General features: G+C 40.4%; 1 protein-coding gene across 1 annotated transcript; it reads left to right on the top strand.

The window, feature by feature from the left end:
* The first annotated feature begins 5747 nt into the window (after window positions 1-5747).
* Window positions 5748-12328, top strand: TTR (transthyretin). The gene is made up of 4 exons (XM_066352643.1): window positions 5748-5903; window positions 6819-6949; window positions 8913-9048; window positions 12077-12328. Exons 1-4 carry the CDS (start codon window positions 5835-5837, stop codon window positions 12182-12184), a joined length of 444 nt encoding a protein of 147 aa, XP_066208740.1. The 5' UTR covers window positions 5748-5834; the 3' UTR covers window positions 12185-12328.
* Window positions 12329-12489: the final 161 nt, after the last annotated feature.

Here is a 12489-nt window from a genome sequence, read left to right as displayed (position 1 = left end):
ACAGTACATGGCTAAGAAAGGACATAAATTTATTGCTTAAGTGTTTCACTGATGCTCCTTTTGTTTGCTGGCATTAGGCCCTTAGTGTTGCTGATACTCACTCTATAGAGGACACAGTTGCTATAGCAACCACTTAGGACTCCAGGAGTGTCATGATCCTTGACCTTCGTTGGTTGATCCCATGTAGCCATCTATCTAAGAGAGCTTTCACACACTCAAATAAATATCAGAAAGTCAGACCCCTTATCTTTGGGATCTATGTTTATCAACATAACCCTCTCTCATCACAAATTGCCTCTCAGGCAGGAAACATTGGACTTTTCTTGTATTTATGACTGCCATTTGTTGCACTCAAATGTTCCACCCACAAAGAATGTATTCATACTGTCTTTTCTGCTTTTTTTCCTGCCTATGTCAGCCTTCCCCTTTCACACCTAAAATACTGTCCACTTCTCCTGGGACTCTCTTACTTTTACTTTAACTGTACATCTGATCCTCAGGTCTCAGCCAAAATGTTCTCTTCTTTTCATGTTAAAAAGAATCTCTATCTCTGTTATCAGTGATTCAACAATCAGATTCAAGATGCTCCCTGTGCTCTGAATTGCCTCACTTTCCCTCCATTTCCTTGTCTTGTTCAAATTCAAATTTTATTCATGATTTCCAAATCAATGACAGTTCAGAAGACAAGCAAGTCAAAGTAGCCAAGGGCATGAGGCTTGGAAAGCATGCTAATGAAGTCAGTTACAGAATCAACTATTAACTGATGTCAGTAGCATGGAGCAGTGTGATAGAATAACAAGATAAGCCTGACCAGGCAGTGGCATAGTGGATAGAGCGTCAGACTGGGATGTGGAAGGACCCAGGTTCAAGACCCCAAGGTTGCCAGCTTGAGTGTGGGCTCATCTGGCTTGAGCAAAAAAAAAAAAAAATCACCAGCTTGGACCCAAGGTCGCTGGCTTGAGCAAGGGGTTACTCAGTCTGCTGAAGGCCCGTGGTCAAGGCACATATGAGAAAGCAATCAATGAACAACTAAGGTGTCACAACGAAAAACTGATGATTGATGCTTCTCATCTCTCTCCGTTTCTGTCTGTCTGCCCTTATCTGTCCCTCTCTCTGACTCTCTCTCTCTGTCCCTGTAAAATAAATAAATAAATAAACAAAATAAAGAATAACAAGATAAATGCATCAGGCTTAAACAAAGATTCTCATATTTAGGAAATTCATAAATGATGAATAACCACAATAAGATATCACCCTACAATTGTTAAAACGACTATTAAAAAGAAAAAAAAGAGTTAGTGAGGATATGGGGAAAGAAAGCCCTCATGCACTGTTGGTGGGAAAGTAAATTGGTGAAGCCATTATGGAAAACAGTATGGAGATATAAGGCCAGTAGTCACAGCCATTATGGCCATTCACACGCAGGTTCTCATTGGATTTGGGCAGATGGTAAAGAAACAATGGAGCCAAAAAATGGTGGACCATTCCTTTATTTAAGTCTCGCACCGGCTGATGAGCAAACACACAGGGAAAACACTTCACTTTCACTCATTCAGAGCTACCAAAACCCTGACACATTCTCCAGTTCCACAACCAGGACAATCTTCTTCAGTTTCTCCTAGAATCAAAGACCCCACCAGTCTTAGTGGAGCTCGCAAAGCCCCTCAGCTCTGGTCCCCCATCTGCACACCTTCTTTTTCCCTGCCAACATGGCTTCTTCCTCAGCACCCTGCATTGTCTCTGCTCTCTCTGCAAACATGGCTTCTTTCTGCCTTTTCTCCTTCTTCTCTCATTCTTTTCAAAATTTTCTGGCGTGAAAAACCTCTCCTTCAGCAAACATTAGCAAAACAATGGCTCTTCCCAAGCAGGAAGGTAATTTGCAATTTCACAGACCCAAGTATACCTGGCACTGCCCAGCCCCCAACGCAAACTATAAGTGAACAAACATAAAAATCACATTTTACAAACTTATTTGACCAACAGAAGACTTTTCAAAAAATTAAAAATAAAACTTCCCTGTGATCCAGCAATCCCACTTGTGGGCATTTACCCACAGGAAATTAAAAGATATTAAAAATATGTATATATCTGTACTCCCATATTCATTGCAAAATTACTCAAAGTAGCCCAGATATGGGGGGAAAAACCTATGTATTCATCAATGAATGAATGGATAACTAAGAGATTACTTATATATATTTATGTAATATATTATATATAAAGTGGAAATTACCCATGTATAAAACGCTCCCTTGTATAAGACACACCTTAATTTTGGGGCCCGAAATAATAAAAAATATATATTACATAGTTATTGAACTCAAGTTTTATTCATCATAAAATTCATACAACTCCTCATCACTGTCAAAACTCCCATCCCTTAGCTTGCCCTCATCTGTGTCTGATGACGAATCATTGTCTTCACATATTGCCTCGTCCTCAGTTCCATGTATGGCATTTGAAATGCTACGCTTCTTAAAATGCAAGTAAAAAAATCTACAACCACTATATAAGGCGCACCCAATTTTTAGACCCCAAATTTTTCGGAAAAAGGTGCATCTTATACATGGGGAAATACTGTACTCAGCCACGAGAAAGCAGGAACTCCTGCCATTTGTGACAGCATGGATAGATCTGGAGGGCATTATGCTAAAAGAAACATAAATATTGCATGGTATCACTTATATATGGGATCTTTAAAAGAAAAGGCAAAGAAAAATTCGTAGAAATATAAAGTTGAAAAGTGGTTACCAGGGACTGGGGAGTGGGGAAACAGGGAGAGGTTGATAAATGGGTACAAACTTCCAGCTATAAAATGAATCAATCCTGAGGACTTAACACGAAATGTGCCTGTAGTTGATAAGCCTGTGTGACATAATTGAAATCTGCTAAGAGTAGAACTTAAATACTTTACACACACAAAGATTAACATGTAAGGTGTCGCATGTGTTAGTTAACGAGATGATGGGAATCTTTTCCCAATGTATACATATATCAAATCTTAAAGCTGAAAAAAATAAAATAATATTCATAAATGGTAAAAGCTCAAGATGATATATTCATCACCATATTATCACCATATATCTATTAATATGGTGATTTATTACCCAGGTCACAACAAGTAGAGTTATGATCAAGTGGGGGAGGGGTCACAACTACTACAGTTACCAAGGTGCTTGGGGTACAACACTTCCAATAGAGTCCTTTTGCCAAGGGAAGTCTCAATGTCCTTTGTGCTGGCCTGATCCCATCTGGAGAAAGTGTCCCACTCAGAACATCCCATCTGAAGAGAGATATTAACCAGTGGTGTATATGAGGAGAAAGTTCTTGGTGGTAAGGATTCTAGGAACTGTATCTGAAGAGGAATCATTTAAGTGCCATATGATTTCACTTATATAAGGAATCTAAAAATAAAATAAAATAAAATAATTAAACAAAACCAAACAGAAACAGACACATAGATACAGGGAACAAGCTGATGGTTGTCAGAGGGGACTGATGTGAGGGAATAGGAATTTTTTAAATGATCTTTTAAAAGGATAGATAAATAATTGCAGAGCCTCTTGCTCTCAGAAATTTACAACCCAGAAAACTGTAGGACTAAGATGATGAGGGGTGAATAAAATAAAAAGAAAAAAAAAGAAGAATTGTTTGAAGAAGTGGGAATGTCTATTTGGCAAAGACAAAATAAGCTGTCATTCACTGTTTAAATGGCTATAAAAAGATCAGCAATTGCAAACTCAAATTTCCAAGAGGCCAAGTAAGGAAGAACATAGATGAGAGAAACCGGATATTTGAAGGGGAAAAAAATCTTGAACATGATAGTACCACTGGCAATGTTCCCTGGCCTCAAAGTTGGACAGGAAGCCCATGAGTTGTATCAACTGAGAGAGTGAGTCCACTGATTACCGTCATGTGTGAGTGTGGGCCTCATGCTGCCATCTTTTCTGATTTTTCAAGAAAAGCCAGAAATCCAAATTTCTGTGCAATGTGTCTCAATTTTTAACTGCAACAACCATTTCAAAACTTTTAAAGAAACATTCCACAGACCGAACATAACGTATCTACAGACTGGTGGCAGCCCAGGAGCTCCAGTCCACAATGTCTATGACGTTTCTAGGTTCCAACAGGACATCACGTTAAGATGCATGCATGAAACATTTACTTGAGATATGACAGAATTTGTAAATGTTTGGAATTCATACAGAAAACAAGTTCTCCCATTCAAGTTCTGAGCAATAAAAATAGGCAAATATTGGAAGACAATGGATGAGAGATGTTAGAGAAGGGACTTTCTCCTGAACACAGATGTTGAGTCAAATTATGTTATAAGTATACTCTACACCAGAGAAGTGTTTACAACTTACAAAGAGTTTTTAAATCAAATCACATTAAAAGTTATTAGAGCAATCCTTTACATAGGGAAGTTACAGGTTTTTATTTTACAGGTGAATAAGCTGAGTAACTGATGATTAATTAACCAGAGAGGGACTCTGGGAAACAAGACAGCAGAACTAGGAACTGGATGACCCAGGTCGTCTAACTCCAAATAGAACTCTTTCCAGGGCTACTTCAGTCTCTAAAGCTGGAAGATTCTAGTCCTGGCTATGCTCACCATTGCACTTTCCTGTGGTCAGCCCACTCTCCCCAAGTCTTCCTTGCACAGTTCCATATTCCTGAAGGCCTTCCTTTTTCTCCCACCATCTCTTTTCTTCATGATCTCTTGTTGAGTTTACTCCATCCAACCTGCGTCTGTCAGCTACAAAAATGTTTCTCCAAATCTCAGTGCTTCAAAATGGACTCACCTTTGACATGTATTCTTCCAAAATTTTTGTCTGTCTTCTTTATGTCTTCTACATACAGTATTTGTCTCTATTAGGCCAAAGCCTGTCTTAATGAATCCACGGACAGAGCCACATATGCATATGCAACACACACATACACACAAGAGTTGGCATTTCACCAATGCATCGTAAAATCATTATACCTCTTAGACTTCTAGGTTGGCCCGGAAGAAGAGAATCTGTTGTCAGCTGTGGCTTCTCCTTCTCACAGTCATCTCTACTTCCTGCCAGAAATTTTGATTCTGACAGAAGCCACCTGGGTGGCCTTGTTTCTGCATGTTCTATGCAGGAGAAGCTGTAAAGAATATTTGGGTCTCTGTACCTCAGGTTTGTCAGTGCCAGTTTGAAATATGTCATTGTTTTTTGGGTTGACATGAACCTTGTCAGGGGAGAACAATACAATTGTGGAGAAATTGCTGACTTAAAAATGTTTCCAAATAACTTAGTTTGGCTAAAACACAGATTTATTATTTTTTTAATGTAAGCATTGCCAAGGGTGTTTCCTTGATAACTAGTGGTCATATACCAGGTGCAATGATGCACTATCCCTGTGCAGCCAAATGTTCAATGTGAAATAAATTATCACAATGCGCATCTATCATCTAAAATGAAAAGTAAAATGTATAGAAAAGGAAAGACATGCTTAGAAATAAGTAAAGGAGAAAAAAATTCCAAGAATGTCTCTGCACTCAGCCAAGGAGGGAGCAGAATATTTTTGTTTTGCTTTGATTGTTTTGATTTTGGTCACCCAGCGGGTCAAATGACCTGTTAAGAATATTTCATAGTGCTAATGTCTGACGCTCTAATCTCTCTAGGCAAGGTTCATATTTGAGTGGGTTACTTATTCTCCCTTTGTTGACTAAGTCAATAATCAGAATCAGCAGGTTTGGAGCCAGGTTGGCAGGGATCCACAGCCTAGCTGGGGGAGAGTGAGTATAAAAGCCCCGGGCTTGGAGCGACCCTCATAGAGGCCCACTGGTTCTAGGCAGGATGGCTTCTCATCATCTACTGCTCCTCTGCCTCGCTGGCCTGGTACTTGTGTCTGAGGCTGGCCCTGCGGTGAGTGTTTGCTTCTGTTGAAGTCCCTCTCCTACATTTCTTCTGTACATTAAATGAAGTAGAAGTGACTTCCTCCAACTTTGCCAATCAGCTTTTGTTACTAAGGCAAGGGTTCCCAGCATCTATTTTTAAACATTATTGATTCAAACTTCCGAAAGAATGCGGTCCTGCAGAGCTCACTGGACTGGGGCTTGGGTTCTGGATGCTCTCCTGTCTTGCTCTGGGTCATGGGGGTTGCAATGCCTGCTGCCTTAATTTCCTCAGGTGGATGGTCAAAATTAAGAGAGGGTATGTATGAAGCTATTAATACTGAATTTTTAGAAAGACATCCTCTAATAAAGTTTATTTCCCTTTAGCTAATCAAAATATATGTATTTATTGATGAATCTCTGGAAGACTTGGCAGACACGATTGCAGTCAGATATGTAATTCTTAAGTCCTCCAGGAAATTACCTAATACTATAAAACGGGTCATAAAGTAGCCTGACATTAATTTAAAACAACTAGTAAGAGTGATTTACTACAGCAACAAATGACTAAAATGCTTCCAGAAAAAAAGTACTTGATTCTACGGCACCTTATACCTTTTCAGTCATTCTACAAAACGGCTGGCGAGGTTAAAGAGCTGGGCTCTGCGGCCTGTCTTCTCTCCTGAAATTCACTCTACATCCCCCCACCCCCCACGCCCAGCTGCTTGCAGAACTGCTGGAGGCAGACACCAATCTTGCTTTGGAAGCCATCGTGTCTGTGTTGTGCTGAGGAAGGGAAGCTCATTAACTGTCAACACTTATGTTGCTGGAAATGGGATTTGCATGGACTGCCTGCCTCGTTCCAGATTCCTGACACCACGAAGAACACAGATCCTTTCCCTCTGACCTGTTTTGTTGACTTCTCCCTTGTCCTCTTCATGCCCAGGGCACCGGTCAGTCCAAGTGTCCTCTGATGGTCAAGGTCCTAGATGCCGTCCGAGGCAGCCCGGCTGTCAACGTGGCCGTGAAAGTGTTCAAAAAGGCTGCGGATGAGACGTGGGAGCCGTTCGCCTCTGGGTAAGCCGCCCAGCGCACCCGGATGCGGGTCTTCGCCTTCTCTTCTCAGTCTCCTTCGCGGGTTGGAGAGAGGGCTCACATTATTCGCTGAAGAATCCACAGGAGATTGAAATTTTGTGCAGAGCTCAAGTGGACCCTGGGAGGGATGGGAGGGACGCCCTGCCTGATGCCCTCCACTTGTTTTGCTTAGTTGGGGGCGAGAAGGAACCTGAGCAGCAGGTAGGGTGGACGATGGGGAAGAGGAGCCAGCACTGCCTCTACCCCAGTGGTGGCTCCTCACCTTTCTGGGTCACAGACCACTTTAAGAAGGTGATGAAAACTATGAATTCCATGCCCGGAAAAATACACATATACACACGCATACCAAAGTGCATATAGAATTTCAGGAGCTTCCTTGGTCTGAAGTCTAAGTCCATATCTGGGAATTTTAGGGAAGACATACAATTTGTGTTCATTTATTAATGAAGAAAGGAATCAAGGGGCAGCATTGCCCAGGCAGCTATCTGTGGTTTATTTGGATTATCCAGAATCCAGGGCCTTCGTCTAGCAAACCCTTGTGGGGCACCTTGCTCTGCAATGCCGGGGGCTTCCTCACTCAGTAAGAAAGAACACAGAAGAGAAAGACATATCACGCAAAGCACAGCCACAGACTAACCTCAAGATTACCCAACTGTCGGGTGCAAAAATGACTTCTCATCCTCATCAACCGCTTTATAATTTTTAGGGAGTGTTTCCACCTCCACTGGCAAGAATTGCAAAGAAAATGCATATCAGTGACCCTAAGCCAACTAATTGAAAGAAGGGAACCCTCAGCAGAAAGTAATACTGCTAAATGTTTCTGTCCCCTGGGAGGAGAGTTTCTGTGGGTTTTAATTGAATCCCAAGGACCATTTCCTTTGGTGTAGTTTCAATTGAGTTTTTATTTCTGAATTAATTTACATTTTTTTAAAATGCCAAGCACAATGTGGAATGTAGTTAAGAGAATATTCTAAGTAAGAGATAAAATGGACACCAAAAATATTCTGATGTTCACGTGAATCTTTTTTTTATAACAAGACTAAGAAGGGACTTAAATATTTTTCTTCCTGGGAAAAAAGAAGGTGGAAGAGCAATGCTCAGAGTTAACAAAGACAACTTCCATTATTGTCTATCTTACATTTTGCAATCTAATGAAGAGTGATTTCAAACAACTGCTATTAAGCTGGAACTTATATGGAAATGAAAGGTGCCTAATTAAAAAGAAGTTGCCTAGTGTTTGTTTTTGGCAAAGAGTTACCAAAGAAATTAAATATATATATATATATATGAAATATATACTTAATTGATTTTAGAGAGAGGGGAAAGGAAAGAGAAAGAGAAACATTGATTTGTTGTTTCACTTATTTATGCATTCATTGACTGATACTTGTATGTGCCCTGATCAAACCCACAACCTTGGCATATCAAAAGGATGCTCTAACCAACTGAATCACTTGGCCATGGTATAAGAAATTAAATATATAAATGATAGAAGAGTCAGATATGGGTTTCTCATTGTTCTCTGGGGTTCCCATTGTGTGTAAAAATGATACCACCTCTGAAAAATACCCTCACATCACAAGTGAGACCCTGGTGTCATGGGGAACAAGAGTCAGAGTGACTTAGGGTCACATCCAATGGTTGCTATAAAACTTGACCCAAACACAAATACAGAATCACAATGACTCTTTTTGAAATGAAAAAGTATCTTGTTCTCTTAAGAGAAAGATACCTACAATGAGATTTTGAAACATTTCTGACAAATTTCCTGTCCATTAATTTCAGACATTTAGTAGCATTTTCTTTATCCTCACCTGGTAGAGAAAATATATATATTCACATATACAAACTGCTCGTGTGTGTGTGTGTGTGTGTGTGTGTGTGTGTGTGTGGTGTGTGCCTTGCCCTTAATGCCTAACTTAACTTAGACCTTTGCCTCTTTTAGGAAAACCAGTGAATTTGGAGAGGTCCATGGGCTCACAACTAATGATAAATTTGTCGAAGGGATATACAAAGTGGAATTAGACACCAAATCCTACTGGAAGGCACTTGGCATTTCCCCCTTCCATGAATATGCAGAGGTGAGTGTATAAACACTTAAGTTGGTTTGTATTTTTATTTTTTGTTGTTGTTTTCAATGCCCGGAGATGCACATTTTTGCACTTTGCATACCATGGTAATGCATACCATAAAAAAATGTTCTTGAACTAACATTGGTTCTTTTTCTCAGTTCTACAGTCAGAAATCCATAAAACTGAAAAGCAAACTTTCCCAGAAAGTTTAGTGAAAACTCATTTAGTAACGTGACCTAAACTTACATGATGCCCTTGATAGTCCTCATTCATTCTACTGAACATGAGGATGTGTTTGCTTGCTGAAGAAATATTAATATGCTGAAATATTAGGCAGCCCTCCAAACCTATTTAGAGTGTTATGTAATAAGAGATAGATGTATTATTATACTTCTCTAAAATCTGAAAAATTCTTCCTTCCAAAACACATTTGGAACCTAGAGGCTTGGTAAAGTGTTTTAGGGCAATGCATCCAGAGACAGTGAATTTAAAATAATAATGGCAATACAATAGATAACAGTCATTAAATGTGTATCACATGCCAGACACTGTTGCATTTTCTTCATTTAACCTATTTAATCTTCAGAAACAACCTAGTGGAGTCAGTCCTGCTTTTATGCCCACTGTACAGATGATGAAAACAAGGTTCTGGGAAGTTAGTTGACCTGTAAGGGTCACAGGACTAGTAAGGCGAGAATCAGTAATATTTACCAACAGGACCCAGGCTGAAACTAGCCTTGGGGTGCCTTGGCTTTCTTCTCGTGAGAAGCCGAGCTAGTAATAATAATAATAATAATAATAATGATAATAATAATAATAATACCAGCTTTGTAGCCTTTGGTTCGCACTCTTTTCCTCTACTTATGAGGTACTAAGATCCTAAAGTTATACATGGGCCCAATCTACCCGCCTTCTTTTCATCTGTAATTCTTTAAGTCACTTAAAACAGACGGCTGTCATGGAAATAGAATCCAGACATGTTGTTCAGAGTTAAAGATCAACTAATTGCATCAAAAATAGCTAAGCATGAAAGGGAACTATTCTCTCTGGCTTAGTCACGGAAGAGACTTTCAAAAGGCACAAAACAGTTATTTTAGTAAACAGTGTTGTCAGGGAAATTGGAGGGGCTTATTGAACTTCCCAGGCTCACAAGTCACCAAGGTGGCCCATCTACCAAAAGGCCTGTCTCTGGCTACTTCCCAGCCAGGCAGCGAGACCTGGAGCCTGGTTGCAGTGCGCACAGGGGTTCAGATGACGCCCACCACAAGACATGTGCCCCTAGCATCTTGGGCCCTATCTTAGAGCACCAGATCAGCCTCCCTGAGACCCTTGTCTGTCCTAGATCTCAGCCTGATGAGAAGATCAGAGGCGATTCCCTGCCATACTACCCAGGCCATGTTGCTCCTATTCATTGGACTGTTCCTCACTCTTTTAGTATTCATTCAACAAACATTTAAAAATAAAAACCTATGTGTTGAGCATTCTGCTAGATGCTAGAGATTCAAAAGTGAAAATACATCTCTGCTCTTGGAACATATTAGGCAAGACTGTGAGTCACCTTGGATCCTGAATGGATGTGGGGAATGAGAGAGAGCAGGTAGGCAAGCATGAGCCCCACTGTCACTCGGTGACCAGTGAGGGCAGCCAGGAGTTCCTTTCCTGCAAGCTTCCTCTGATGAGGACCTCCCCAAACATCGCTACCTCACAGCACTAGTCACCTCCTCCTTGGTCAGCGACCCAGGTAGCCATATTAGACTTACAGATTGAGTTAGGAATTTCCTTTGGAACTATTAGTCCTCTTCATTTCATATAATTTTGAGCACCAATTATGCCATTTACAATTTTTAGATAGAATAAAATGGGAATGCAGGCCAATGTCACTCTAAGAGATAAGTTTCCCTAGTTAATTCCAGACACTTGGCCTTTAAGGAGTGCCCCCTTCTCCTTTAGAGAGATTCTTAAGTGACTCTCACCTCCTTTTGCCCTGATGCTATTTTTGTTTTCAGTACAATTCAATCAGGTCTTTTTTTTTCTTCTGTTCTCAACTAATCAAGGTTTTCTTTTTCCATATTTAGAATAAAATGTACTTATCCAAGAGTTGTCCAAAGCTCAATCCGGGGCCTGTACACAAAATAAATAAAATCAAACACCTCTTCACTGTCCCCTATCTGTCTCCTGAGCTCAACTCTCCCTCCGTGCCTTAGACCAGGCACCTAACAATCCCAGCACCTGAGTCTCAGAACCTCTACTAAATTTGCCTAAAGTACATGACTAGCTGGAACAACACTTTGATTGAAAATTCACCCAATTAAAAAGTTTAAATGAGCTCCAACATACATATATATTTCAGAATTCCAACATGATCTTCCTATTCTGCTTGCATTGTGAATAGAACCCTATAATGCTTTTACCTTATATTTCATTGTTTGTTACATCTATAAAAATACACGTGATGCTCCCGGTAGAAAATGCAAAGGAATAATAGGAGAAAAGTCTCTGGCTTTGGACACAAGTGCCTTAACTTCTAGTCTAGTTCTGTCACTGTATGAACTCGGAGCAAGCACTCTGATTCAGAGCTTCTGCTTTCTTACCTGTAAAATGAGAAGAATGTTCCCTTCCAGCTCTAACATTCTAGGTCCCTTATGTTTGCGATAGGATTAGCAGAAATCATTCTCAAGACTTCAGGTTAGGAAATACCAGTTTCTACATTCTCCCTTCCTTTTTCTAAAACCAAGAAAATGGACAAGAGCATTTAGGCACTCTGATTTCCTTCGGTCAGGCTAGGGACACCCTGAATTTCAGTGTAAATTGTTTTGAGGGGGGGGAGACCCAGTCAGAGAGGCAGTAGAGAACTCTTGTCTAAGGATCGCACAAGGCTCCAGTGGTTAACTTTGCCTTTTGTTCTAACTGTTCCAAAAAGAACAAAATAATATAATAAAAAGAATTCGTCTGTCACTGGACAGCCAGTGTTGTCTCTGGCCGTGACTCACGTTGTTGACCTCTGTTAGAATCGCATCCTGTCTGTGTTCTCTCGCAGGTGGTGTTCACAGCCAACGACTCTGGCCAGCGCCAGTACACCATCGCTGCTCTGCTCAGTCCCTACTCGTACTCCACCACCGCCCTCGTCAGCACCCCCAAGGAGTGAGGGCCCCTCCTCTGCTCCGTTTGAAGGAGGGAATACAGGACTTCATGTTACCAATAGCATCCCGTTTTTATGAAAGCAGTGTTTTGACTTGATAAGCTATGTTACAAACGCAGGCAGAAGCAATAAAACATTCTTATTAAAGCACTTCCCATTTCATTTGAACTTGCTATTTTATTCCCTTATTGGCCTCTCAAATAAAATAAAAAAATCTAAATTTTACAAAGAAGCTCAAGAACTCAGAACAGTCACTGGCTAAACTCTGAGGGCTAAATTTTCATTGTCTTTCAAGCTAAGCACATATACAA

Source organism: Saccopteryx leptura, chromosome 11 (genome assembly GCF_036850995.1).
Source record: "Saccopteryx leptura isolate mSacLep1 chromosome 11, mSacLep1_pri_phased_curated, whole genome shotgun sequence".
NCBI lineage: Eukaryota > Metazoa > Chordata > Mammalia > Chiroptera > Emballonuridae > Saccopteryx > Saccopteryx leptura.
This window is presented reverse-complemented; position numbering and strand designations above follow the sequence as displayed.